Below are 14,242 nucleotides of genomic sequence, written 5' to 3' on the forward strand. Positions count from 1 at the left end.
CTGACATGTTCTACCTGGGTAGAACTATTTTACCTTTCAATTCATCTACCCATCTGCCTGCATTTGAAATTTGATTTATTGGCATTGGACTAAGTAATCTGTAGTTGGATAGATCACTTTTCATATTTTCTTTAAAACATTTGCCAATTTTCAAACTCATGGTACAAAACCTACATTTAAAGATATCTTAAGTACTGTTTTGTGGCTTGGAGATTTCCTGTGCCGTTATCTCTATGCTCTGTTATGGAAATTAGCTGCAACCTTCATATTTGGTGTGTTAAGTTCTTGCAATTTCTGCTGTAAATGGGAAATTTCTGGGTTTGTACCTCTATTCCAATAAGCCAACCTGTCTATTCCTTCTTACTGAAAACTGAGACAGGGGACTTGTTTCAATTTTGAACCATTTTGAACATTTTCTTTGCAAGGTAGTATTTTCTTGTACTTTTTAATTTACCTCACTAGCAAATGTTTTAATTTGCTTGTTATTGTGTCCTTGTAAAGAGCTAACTCATGTCTATAAAAAGCCAGATACAAAGTGTACAGATACTGAATAAATGTTAGCACCCACAATTGTAGTCAGTTTGATTTCCATTTAAGCATCTCTGTAAACATCTAGTGCTTGAAAAGTGATGGGCACTTACCAAACGCAATGACAGCACTTGGTGCTAAACTGTCTTAAAATGTGTCTTCTCACTCTCTTAAGAACATTACTTTTTCTAATAATTTTAGGAGTTTCATGCAGTATAGTACTTTCTTACCATAAAAATAGCAATTTTTGTGGTAAACTCTGCTAATCCATGTTCATTTGCTACTCTTTTTTTCTGTTTTGAGATTATTTTAGTTTGTATGCTGCTCTTAGTTATTGATCTGTTTTTATTTGTCTTTTATCTTTTGTTACAATGTATATTTTGTTATTACTTCTGTACTTGACTGTCTTCCCTTATTCATCAAGTTACTTTTTTTTTCCTCAGGCTTGATTGTAACATTAATCTCTGTTAGTTGAGGTGTAAGTAGCATAAAATTCTCAAATTTGAATATGCTGTTCCATTTTCTGAAGCTGTCTGCAGTGTTTAACTTTATAATAAGCTCATATTATATCCGTGTGTATGTGATTAGTATTTGCATTTGTTCTAGGAATAAATTATATTATAATTATGGATAATTACTTGCTGCAATTATCTTCCATGTGTCAGTTTAAAAATGCTATTTTATACTGAGCATCTCTTAAGATTTGTTTCAAATCTATTTATCATTTTATTCCATAAATGATATCTTAATTGTATTCACTCAGTGTTTGCAGTTTCTCATTGCTTGAAATGGCACTTCTCACATACAAGGTAAACAATAGTTGACAGTTTGATTTATTTTTTCCTATAATTGTATTTCTGTATGATGCCAGGAAGCTCTGAACAGCACTGTCTTTGAAATGCATACAGCAAAATGGATAAAATATGCTTTTTGATTAAATTCTCACAAGATTCTCAATACTTCTTCAAAGAGAAGTAAGCAAACTTCAGCCATTTTGTTGACGATTCTGCTTTCCTTTAGCTGCATTGGAAGAGCTATCTTCCCTGACCCCAGTCTGTGTACATAATCAACACAAAGGTTTATATATTGACTTTTAAATAGGGTGGAACTTAGAATCATAGAATGGTTAGGGTTGGAAGGGACCTTCAAAGTCCAACTCCCCTGCAAGAAGCAGGGACATGCCCGACTAGATCAGGTTGCTCAGATCCTCATCCAGCCTGGCCTTGAACGTTTCCAGGGACGGGGCATCAACCACTTAAACTTATCTTCTGTGTGAACGCTGCAAAGACCTACTGACCCTATTGATCCTGAAGAAGGTCTGTTAATAGTACTCTAGTACTCATGTTCAGAATGAATAAAGTACAACATTCAGCCTCAGGAAGATGACATGGGGCATGGTTCTGCTTTGCTGGCCCCTTCATCATACGCTCTGTCATATGCACATTTGTAAGACAAACACTGTGGTTATTTCACTGGAGGCCTGAAACCTATGTTAACTTAAATCTAAGAAAAAGTCCAGATTTTAAAATTTTCAGGTAGTTTTTCCATAGTGTAAGGAAGAGAAAAAGGTCTTTGCATTTCCTTATATTACATTTCTTTCAATTTTTGAAAAATAGTTGCAAATTAATTTACAGCCACCTACATCTTATAAACTCATTAGTTATCCAGCACAGTGTCTCGCTGATCATGAAGTATTACAAGACATATTTAAATAATGTATTTTTCTAATTAGCTTTCTCATTTGTTATACCTTACCTGTTTGGATATTACCTCACCTTTTTTCTTAGCAAACATTCTGAATTAATAGCTGTTCATGTTTAAGCTGTTCTATTCTACTGTTTTCAGCTGTCATAAGCTATTCTTAAAACTGCTTTTTGGACCTGATTAAACATCTTCAATAACTATTAATATGAATCTCACAGAGTAAAGTCAGAGAAGGTGACATTACAGAACAACTTGAAAAGTTGTTAAATGATTGCCGAATGTGTCTACATGACATTTCTATGTTGATATTTTAGTATGAATCTGACAGAAGCTCTGATTTTCCTACAATAAAATTCGTGTGATGCAGTTCAAATCTATTTCTGTTTACAAGTAGTTAGACTGACTTGTATGAGTACCATCACGGGGGGTACTACGTAAGTACCAGAGGCAAGGACAGGTCTTGGTGTCCTCCACAGTTCTGTGTATTTTTTATCTTCTGTGAGTTATAAAAAAAATTTATCATACCATTCCATTAGCTTTGGACAAGGGGTTGTATTTTTCTTTCATAGAGGTGACTTCAGTTTTCAGAATTCATATGTATATGTTCACCTAACATGCTCATGTTAAAGGTTCTAGGGCACAGTTCAAAATGTGATAGTATATTCAGCCAGAATACTTAAGCAGTTGCATATAAATACCTATACAGAGTTGTTTCTGTCACCCTTGATCTTTTTAGGTTAGTGTTTTAGTTTTTATTTTTAAGATCTGAGATGTATGGAAAATATCCTAGTAATTTTAGGATAATTTTTCAATATAAGAATGATGATACTTTAATGTGCATGTTGTCACTGTATTGAATCTGTGTGTCTTCTCATCTCTGCAGAAGAATTGCACGAGAGTATCAGTTTTGATGCAAAAGAAATGACAGAAAAAGCTGATACTGATATGAACAGACAGACAGGGGATAAATCAAAGGAAGAAATTGAGTCAGAAAGGACTTCTGTTTCCAGGGAAACCTGGATTAGCTTTGAAGACTTCTGTGTTTGTTTCCAGTAAGGAACAGAGGTTTTGGCTTTTATCCCATAAAATATACAGTATAACAATGGTAAAATGCAAAATGTGATTATATAAAAACTGTATCTTTTCAACAGATCTTTGTGTAATTATCCTGCCTTTCAGGGTAGTCCCAAGGCTACTATTCAGACCAAACTTGCTGTCACTGGTGGCAGTGAGTCTGCAGGTGCAGCACCACGCATATGTCAGACTGAAATGTGGGTGGAAGACGGCAGGTCATGGAGCGTGCAGCCATTAGAGTGCTCCCATACCTGACCCATCAGCCACTGGGCATCCAGTGTCTGCATCTGAACAACACAATTCCAAGGCAAAAAAAAAAGTTCTTGAAATCTTCTGTTGCCATCAGCATAGCTCAGCTTGGTCAGCTAGATGCTTTCTTTAGCTCCTTTTTCAATAGAATTCCAAGGCATTTATACCTCTGCAAACATAAACAAGGTAGTGTAATTGTAGTGTAATATCTTTAGCTTCTGCCTTTCAGATTTAAGCCTGGTACAATATAGATCCTTGAGAGAATCTGACATTGCTAAGGGGAATAATTTTATCAGAGAAAATTCACCCAGATTTCTTTTATTTGAATTTGTAACCAATATTTTGTGTGTGTGTGTGTGTGTAGTTTTTATTTTCATAAATGAATATTTTCTTGAGCAGATATTAAACTCTGCTCCCTCTCTGAGGTCGAGTATATAATTTTCATATGAACAGCATTACAGGAACTTTAGGAATAAAGATCATAGGTTTAGACCTTGTTAAGCTTTGACTAATTTTAAGGAGTCCCAGGTCCAGGAAGATAGTGCCTTCGGAAAAAGGCATCACAAGCAAATTAATTTCCTTTCCTTTCAGAGTCTTGCTCACAGTATCACAGACAGAGAATGTAAAGTATGAACTTTTTAACTTGTTAGTCGAGTGTTAAAGTGCAATTGACCTTTTGTAGACTGCTGTAATATTAATTAACGTATAAAGCATTTGCTGATTTCTTATTCCTCTCCCTAAGCAGGTGAGAGTTTACTTATTTTTGCAGTGAACTGATAAAGTAGCTGTTAACAAAACATCTTGATTGATCTTTGAAGAGTTTAGCACTCAGAAGAAATTAAACACTTAAGATTTTCCTTTTACCCATCAGTTTCATTGAAAGCATTTCCTTATCTGACATGCCTATATCTTAGATACAGTGAAAATAAGATGAAGGTTCAGAGTTCATATCAACTTCAAGAAATGTGGAAAATTTTAGTAATTGTAGGACTTGATATGTCAGCAATAGATCAAGATCCCTGTGAAGTTTCTGAGAAATCAAGACATTTTGCCTAAAACATTGGACTTCATGTCTGATTCCATCCTCAATTAAAGCTGAAATAGTTTATGTTGCCCCTGGTTAAATCAAGGTCAGAAAAAAATGTTTTCAGGATCTAAGTAGCTTTCTGAAGGTGTGCAAACACCACAGAATTGAAAAAGCACATTAATAAGCTATACAAAATAGTTCTTCCTTACACTGATACTTTATTACAGTAATTTTCAGGCAGGCATGGAAATTTTAGAGTAATATTAGTTTATTACCATTTATAGATTCAAATTGGACAAATCAGTGGCCTGACCTCCAGGAAAACTGTAGAAGTGCAACAAAGACAGAAATTAATGTCAGCTGCTTTCTCTGGAGATGAATTGTATTTACATTTTATGAAACTAAAAATGTTTAACCATTTTTGAGAAATAGCTGGGAGTCTCATTTAGAATCATAGAATGGTTAGGGTTGGAAGGGACCTTCAAAGGTCATCTAGTCCAACCCCTTATATTATCAAATAGACATTTACCTGAAATATATAATTTATACTAAGATTCTTTTCCTACATGTATTTTTATTTTATTTTCTCCCTAGGAACCTGTATGTTTTCCATAAGCCACATACATATGCTTATAACTATCAGAAGATGGATTTTAAGGTATATGACTGTATTGAGTTTCTATGTGCTTTTTAAAATTTTTGTCAGTCTTTTATAATTAGATAATATGTATATCCTAAATTATATTGGTAGGTCACATGAAACTGCTATTACTGAAAAAATAATAATGACTTAAGGTTACTATGATCAATACAAAGATAATGTTTGCTAGCAAATATCCAGAAGTATTCCACTGTGTTTAAGACAAGAAAAAAAAAAATGCTATGGAATGCTATTGCACAATAATAAGTTGAGTATGCAAAACATGCATGTTGGTAGTGAGAGTAGATATTACAGTGAATCAGATCTCCATACTCTTTCTCTTCTTTTAAATCGATCTTATATCAGTTTAGAGACTAAATTGAATTTAATAATGATTCAGCTGCAGAACCTGCCCTTCAATTCTTCATCTTCACTTGTGACCTAAAACCCAGATCAGGAGTGTGTATAGTATAGCCCTCCATTTTCTCTTTACATGCCAAGTCCTTTAGCAATTTATGAGATTCTGTTGCCGGCATTAGAAATACCCCTTAGTTACACTGAAATGACAATATTTCTTTAAACTTTCATTAGTTCATATTATCAGAAGGTTATTCAGCATGCTTGAATGTCCTGTTCCAGCTCTAGTTTTATACTGTAACTGAAGTGTAATTGTAGAGTACTGAAATGTAAACTCCAGGCATGACCTTTATGTAAAATCCTGTATTGAGAAGGTTAACTACATGGATTATACTTTATAATTGTAGTATAGCTGCAATTTCACACTTCTGTATTTGTATTCACATCACAATAAATTTTCCCAATCACTGCACGACATACTTTCATAAGCCTTAATGTGCATCAAGACTATATAAGCCTGTGTGCTATTGTGCTGAAAAACTAACTCTGTACTGTAAAACCATTCTGGTTTTTTGGGGTTTTTTTTTGGTTTTTTTTTACATTGATACAGATTAGGTGTTTACACTATTAGGCAAATTCTGTATCAGATTTCCAAAAAAACCACTTTTATGTTATTCTTTGAAGATAATAGCAGTGGTATTCCAGGATTGAGTATAATAAATGTACTGATATTACTCTGGAGAATGTAGGAAGACATGTATTGAAACAGTTCTGAAGCAAAGCAACTTATTCACCTTCAGGTTTTGAAGAACTTCTAGGAACAGTAGAATAATTCTATGGTTTCTAATATTGGCATAGGAATTATGTGTTAAAACTGAGAGTGAAAAATGCTGCCTCCATGTATTTTTGTAGAAAAAAAACATAATGAGACAGAATCAGTCATGTGTTACAATTAAGAGTGCTTATTTCTTCCAAGCTTATTGTAATTAATTACAATTTGAAAGTTGCAGCACAAAACAAATTTTTCCATTGAATGTTGTTTGGTGAGTAGAACTATTAAATTGAGCTACATATGAAGAATATAATATAAAAGTAGATATATTTTCATTCAAGAAACTTATCTGTTTCCTTTTATCTCTTAACTGAACATTATAGTTTATACATGCAGCATGAGGCTCTGGGATTAAGCAACATGTCTGAAATTCGGAAGAAGTAGTGACAGTTAATTATTTACTTCCATACCATATCAAGGGTCACAGTATCCAAAATCTTTGTATAAGCCCAGATGGACAGCATTCAATGAAAACAAAAGAGGAACAAAAGTCTCTTTTTCTTTGCAGCTTACTGATGACCAAGTCTTCTATTATTTACTTGTGGACAGTGTGACGCCCACTGAAATCCTGGTTAGCTTTTCTGCATTAGTACGCTGGGATGAAACTGGAGGTAAGGCCAACACAGAAAAGTGGATGTTAGTGTTGAGTTTTCCCCATACTTGAATGTGTCTGTGCTGTTGTGTTTGGCTGTGCTGTGTTTTGGCACAGTTTGAGAGTTTACCATTAAGTATTCAAATTTATTCTAGGAAATACACTACTATTGAAGTAATATTTTCCTGTTATTTCGTGCTGATGATGAGTATTTCTTGAAAGGATCCCTCCCTTTACCATTTATTATGATTTGCAGCAAGCTTTTCATCAATATATTTCTGGTATTGGGGTTTTTTTCCCCACAGATTCCATTCTTGCAAGCTACTTTGTGCCTTAGCTGATCAAAATGCAATAAAATCAGCAATATAACCAAAGTTTATTTTTGAAGTGATTTTTAAAATCATGCATTGTAAGCTCTTAAGTATATTTACAGCTGGCTTATTTCAAGATCCTACAGCTTGGACGGTTTAGATAAAAATCACTTGTATTTTATGCAAGTCATAGAATGGCATTCAGAAAAGCTAATGCGTGTTATGACAATCAGCTTAAGTTGATCAGACATTTAAACATGAGGTATGGACATAATTTTAGTGCATCTAGAGTACAGCGGATGGAACCAAATGAAAGCTCAAAAAAACCCAAACTGATCACCCCATTAAAATAATTAAACTATTATATAAATATAAGCTTTGTATATCTGTTTACTTCCTTTGCAGGTGGCCAGAATGGATTTTTATGGAGTTTTAAAGCAACCTTAAGTGACTTGGAAGATATCTGATTTACATATCCTCCTAACACATTCTTTTAACAGTTATTTTTTAGTAAATAGTAAGGATAAGCCATATTCTGTGCCAACTATCCATTTGAAATGACTGACTCTTTTCTTTGAATTATCAAAGCCTAAATGAAGACTTCAATGACTTTGAAGTAGTTACAGACTGTGCATGAGTGTATTTCTCTTAATTTTACTCTTATTCCACAATTATGGAGTTTTTTTTTCTTTCTTATTCTAGATACTAAACGAGAATGTTCTAGTATTTCAAAGGGTGTGCTGATAGTTGAACGTTTCTCTTGGAAATCCATAACTCCTGGAGAACTTGTGTTAAAGATTCGTACATCCGCAACCAAAGCTACTATGTTAAATCTTCCTGTTGGGTATGTACGAGGTTCATGTCTGTCCTAAAACTTTAATCTTAAGGCTTGAGATGATTAAAATGTAAGTTTTTGGAATATCAAACTGGTTTATGAGACTGCAAAAGTGCGATGGATTTAAAATAATTAACAAGACCTTTATAAATATTCTGATGTCTTTACTCTTACTTGAGTACTATTAGCAAGAAAAAATGCACTGTTTTTCTAAAAAATAAACTAGAACACAAATTCCTACTTAAAAGTGTTTCTAACTAGAATGATTTTGAGATGTTTCCTGGAGTATCAACAAAAATTGAAGAATTAGAATTTTTAGTGGAACTGTAAGAGAATGATGACACCATAGGAGTTTTAATGGCTTTTCTTGAAACAGGATTTATGAAACATGACAGGAGAAATTCTGCGGTTATCCATGAAGCCTTGCATATCTTTACATTTAAATAGTGCTTAATATGATTTATTTCTCTTTGCATGTAACTCTAGATACTCAATGTAGAGCACTGCTTCATTGTTAAAATAAATAAATAGATGAAAGGCAAGAACCTTTGATATTTGTTAGTTTCTGAAAATGCTTCCAGTGAAACAAAGATGGTGACATCTTCATATTTTGCCATAAGCATAAAGCTGCTTACTGATTCATTGAGGCCTTCTACTTCTCCAAAAATAGAGAATCACTAGTTTAATCTCAAAGAGATATGAGACAAAATATATTTTAAAATAATCCAGTAAGTTTTCAAATAAATAGGCATAGAAAGAAAATACCACAATACTAGAACATTGATATTAAATCAAAGATCTTTAATAGTGACCTCTAATGGTTTTGATTCAGAGTAAAAATGAAAAAGTTGTTATTGTGTGTATAGGCTGGCTCTGGCACCACATTCTTAGTATAGTTTCCATAAGTTGCACTATCTCTGTCCTGTAGGGAAGCCAAAAAGGTGGATCTTTTTGCACCTGCAAATTTCAAAGCTACCAGAGATACAGGCAGCTCAAATTAATAAGCTTATTGCCTTTGATTCTCTCTACTTCAGGCAGAGCCAGCAGTCTTTCAGGAAGTTTAATTTATAGCAGGTTTGAGAGACAAATGGGCTTTTTGACCGCTCCCCTATTTCATTCCAAATGAGAAATGACTTGCTAAGCCAGGAAAGTACTTTCTTTCCTCTGTCTTTTGGGGGCCGGGGGCATTTCAAATTTCACTCAAAAAATGCAGTTTTAAAAGGGCAAGTATGTGTCCTTTCTTGCTCTCACTGCTGGATCTCCAGTTAACGCTTTGAAGCTGTGGTGTGGATGAACTTCTCCAGCTAAATGCCATTCTGACAATGATATAAGACCATGAAGCTTCACCATTTGATATCAGCAAACTCCTCAAGTATTTCAGTGGGATTGCAGGACATCATTCACTGGAGAGAAGAGCATGAATCCCCTGTATTTGTATACCTACAGTTAGGAATGTTTCCTTTTATGATTGGAATCTGTTATAGGATACAATCAGGCAAACAAGAATGAGCTGAGTGTATCCCAATAAGACCTACTGAATTTCTGGATTTTGCCACCTTGTGAGGTTATAGTTGAGTGGCTTGGCCCACAGTTGTGCCATAAAATGATCACTCTGTTGTGTTTATCTATCCTGATGCAATTATGCATTAAATTTCTCTGATTTTGTCAATGCAAACATGAAAATCATGATCTGTTTAATGTATGACCCGCACTTGACTTCCTCTCTAAGCTTTCTAGAGCAAACATGTTTTTTAAGTGTACCTAACTACAATCCTGACTAAAAAACTTGGGGTTTATGTCCATTTGAAATAGTAAAACTACCTATTTTGCTAAAGAAAATGAAAATACACCCATAAAAAAAATTATTTATCTAATTTCACCTACTGCCTGTTTTTCGAGGTTCTTAAGAAACAAAGACATAGAAATGCAGGACTTGAAGAGCTAGGACATCTAGGAAAGGATTTCCTTTTAAGAAAATTATGAAAAGAAAAACTTAAGAATTGCTGTGATGGAAAAAAAAAGTGCTTTTTGAATTATTTTTCTTTCTTCTTTAATGCAGGCGACATGTATTGCTCTTCACAGTAAGTTCTTCCATAGGACACCATATTCATCTGTGTAGCGTGCTGCCGTGTGTCTTTGGAGAAGAGGATACTGTGATGCCACATCTTGAAAAGGTATGCATAACCAGAACTAGTCAAACGTTGTGATAAAGGTGTTTCTGACTATTATTTAGTTTTAAAGTGAAGTACTGTTGGATCTTCATTTAGAGTTATTGTACTTAATGGTATAATATTAATTTCAATATTAAATGGATGAGTGCATAAAAGAAATGTGTTTTACAGCACAGCAGGCACTGAGATGGATATTGCAATAAATGTCTTATACAAATAGTTGTGATAAAAAATGATAAAATACATGTACATATATTAATTAATATTCAGAAATCACCACCTAAAATAAACTGTCACATCAGTAAAGTTTGTTTTGTCCCATGAGACACATATTGCTCACTGGGTCCTGGAGAAGCTTTTATACCTAAAATGATCAATTGATTCAAATAAATTTTCATAGCTGAGATAACAGAATCAGGCGAGTAATTACTACAGCTTTTGTTCTTCATTGCCTACAGTCCAGATAATTATCACAGCTATCCATATTTTCAAGATTTCCTTGGCAAGCAGTAGGCACGGATATTTTTCATGGGCACTGGCAGGAGAGAGTATAGCTTCTAGAGCACAGTTCTGCAAAAATATTTTGAAATGTGAGTGTAACAACAAATTTATATAGCAGTGTAGATTCAGGGTCCTAATAATAGGACATGAAAGCAGCTAACACAAATTTATTACATTTATTGTAGTAAAAAAGTTTAAATATAAGAAGTTGGGCCTTTAAAAATGTCTTGTGGCTGTACTATACCATTGTCTTCAGATTGTGGATGAAAAGCTATTCCTCATCAAGAAAATAAAGCAGAATTATATCCCGGGGTGTTCTCTGCCCTTTTTTTTTTTTTTTTAAGATAGCAATTTCTTTGCAGAGTGATATTTGCAGGAAAGTGTCCACATTCTTGCACAGAAATCCTGATGAAGATTAATGATGCTTTAGGCAGTGTGTATTTGGATGTGGTTTTCAGCGGGATACAAATACTCATCTGTCCTTTTAGAACAGAAGAGATGCTGTGCATTTCAGCTAACAAGACTCTTGTTATCGCTGTAGTAGAAAGTCTCTATATGCAGCTTATTTTTGATTAAATGTTCTAGGACTAATCATACAGGAAAAAATAAAGTCGTTAACAGATACATGTTATAGTGCCTGTTATAGTGCTGTAACATTTTTATTTCAATACCTAATTGATTTTACAGTTTATAAAATAAATAATAATTGCTTGACTTCAGAAAAGCTTTGTACTTCAGCACTGAAAAAATACTTGTATACTGTCAGAGTCTAGAAAGGAAACAAAAGAAAATTTTAAAGCAATCTTTCTAACAATGATTGTTTTTCTTCTCTCTTTCCAGGAAAGCTACCGGTTTATAGAACAGGCTACTGCTATCCTGAAAGCTGTTGGAAATGTGATAAATAATTTCAGCAGTCAGCCTGAACTTTCTAAAGCCTTGACGGAATTGGAACAAACTCACTGTCCTCCTGGCCTCCACAGTACTGGATTGGCTGAAGAGCACTTCAAGGTGAACAATTTTAATAAACACGTATCTAAAGGCTACAGAAGGTGGATAACCCCTTAGCATCATCATTATCTTCTTGAAATAAATTACTGTGCATTTAAAAAGGACCTCCTGAGTGCTCCAAATGTGTTATATGTTATTAAGTGTAAGCCCAAATGACATAACTTGCAACTGTGTCCTATAATTATCTTCTCTTAATATTAACAGATTTTAATATGCACAGAGTAGCAAATTCTAAATTTGAGTCTCTAAGTTTGTGAGTTTAGTTTAGCACACTTTGAGGCAGAAAACACAATCTTTTTTTTTTATTTTATGACTTAATTTTGGATTTAAAAGATGCTACCTGAAATGCAGAAAAGCGATAATGTTCCTTTCTGTGCTTAATGTTCATGGCACAGGAAAACATTATTACAGCTTATATTACTGAAGACAGTAATAATATTTTTTCACTCACATATTTCTGAGTTGTTTTTCTTTGTTTTTTGAAATTGCAACATTCTTCTTCAACTTTTCTGCTCTGTGTGTGTGATAAATTAAATGGTCTTTATATGCATGATGAAAAAGTTACACTTTTCTGTAGATTTCTGTACTGTAGCTTTTCAATATTATAAAAAGATTGCAAAAAGTTATGTAAGAGATGCTATTTTTATGTATATGCAAATGTTGATAATACTGCTATAACTTTATTTTTCTACAGTTATAATATACTTTATGTATTCCATATTCACTTACTTTCATCAAAGTACTAGAAAGCTCATACAGTTTAGACTGTGTATTTTAGAACACTGAACAGAAGAAAGGGATTAATATTTTTATAATCACTGATATTAAAATAGAACACCTCAGCCAGTGCTTTTATACATGGGCTTGACACTAGGCTCAAATTCAGCAAACCAACAGAATTAAGAGAGAACGATTCCAGTGTACCACACATGAAAGAGGTAATTTTCATGCCTAGTGCAACAGAAAAAAAAATCATTTTGATCTCTCTGAAATTGAAAATACAAATTTTAAAAATATATGCTCTTATGAAATATGTGTAAAACTTAGGGAATTTTAGAAAAATTCAGTAGGTATGAACATACATGTCTCTTATTCTATGCTTTTCAAGAAGACCCGTGTATGGTTATAAAGGAATAAAAAAACAGAATAAGATAAATGGGAGGCACTGAGTCAATAGAATGAAAATATGGAAATTATCTATCTTTAATAAAGACAATGAAAAATTATTCTGAACATAAGCATGTATTAAAGAAGATTGTTTTTTTTTACCAGTCTTAAATAATTCAAAATTTTTTTTATTAATATTACAATACATAACTTAAGACAAAAGGTTTCCAGAAAGCAGAAAAATCTGAAAATAAGGACAATGAAAGAGAAAAATGATCTGTTTTTCAATAAGTTATTACTAGGTTCTTCAATTTAAATTATAAAACACACTTTGAAAAAAAAACACATTCTAAAATTTCCATCTTTTGGAAGAAGGAGAAAGAGACTAGATTTCTGCTCTTTGAAGAGCATCAATATATCAAGAATAAAACCAGAGCCATCCGTTTAGTCGTGTAAGTAGGACACCAAATCTTCTCCTCTTACCCCTCAATATATCTCTACTTTTCCTTGTGGTGCCACCTCCTAATTCATTAAGCATTCCCATTCAGTTGTTGGTTTGTGTTCTAAAACCTCTAATAAGAAAGGCAGTTGTCATGATGGAGATTCTAATGTGGTGTTCTGTCCTCTGGTATGAGACCATCAGCTCACTTCACATCAACTAGTAGAATATTTTCAGTTGATAAAAACTTATACTGTCGAATCAATCCTATATTTAATAAGCCAGGCATGAGACAGGTTTTCTCTTGATTGTTGGCTTGAAGCATTGTAGTCTTACAGTCAGGACTGATTTTCAGATACTGTATTTGTTAGAGGAAGTTAAAGACTTCATTTTTACATGAAAAAAAGAAAAGAGCTAAACAGTTTTCGAAATAATAATGAGAAGCAATATGAATCAGTTTTTAAAAATGAATGATTTTTTGAATGCTTTTCCTCTTTTTGATTTCAGGTTTTCAATAGTGCATTTTGGTATTTGATGAAATATGTATTAGGAAAGAAGGCTCCTTACAGCTATAAATTTGCCTTCAGGTCCCTCACTTTGGATTTTAAAGACACTGAGGTTTCTGAGGATGACACTGTGTCTTCAGGTACTGTACTGGTATTGCTAATTACTTCAAATATATCTGCCTATTCTTATTTTGAAGGAAGCCAATTTTTCACTAATCTTGTGTTTTCTTGCCTAAGAAAGCATGGTTCATTTCTTATGAGATGCCAAAGCCTTCTACTGTTGACAGCACGTCCAAGACTCATCTCAGAATAGCAATGATGCTTTTCTTTGTTCCAGAAAGTCTGTTCATGTTTTGTTAAT

At 33.5% G+C, this 14,242-nt stretch overlaps 1 protein-coding gene across 1 annotated transcript in view; it reads left to right on the forward strand.

Moving 5' to 3' along the window:
• ADGB (androglobin) overlaps positions 1-14,242 on the forward strand; it is a 125,186-nt gene that overhangs the window by 67,187 nt on the left and 43,757 nt on the right. The window contains exons 17-23 of the mRNA XM_086744625.1: positions 3,116-3,284; positions 5,177-5,240; positions 6,920-7,022; positions 8,017-8,158; positions 10,209-10,323; positions 11,662-11,829; positions 13,883-14,021. Coding sequence (XP_086600751.1) covers positions 3,116-3,284; positions 5,177-5,240; positions 6,920-7,022; positions 8,017-8,158; positions 10,209-10,323; positions 11,662-11,829; positions 13,883-14,021 — 900 coding nt within the window. The remainder of the gene's footprint in view (positions 1-3,115; positions 3,285-5,176; positions 5,241-6,919; positions 7,023-8,016; positions 8,159-10,208; positions 10,324-11,661; positions 11,830-13,882; positions 14,022-14,242) is intronic.

Source organism: Chlamydotis macqueenii, chromosome 3 (assembly GCF_036417535.1).
Source record: "Chlamydotis macqueenii isolate bChlMac1 chromosome 3, bChlMac1.mat, whole genome shotgun sequence".
NCBI classification, from domain to species: Eukaryota; Metazoa; Chordata; class Aves; order Otidiformes; family Otididae; genus Chlamydotis; species Chlamydotis macqueenii.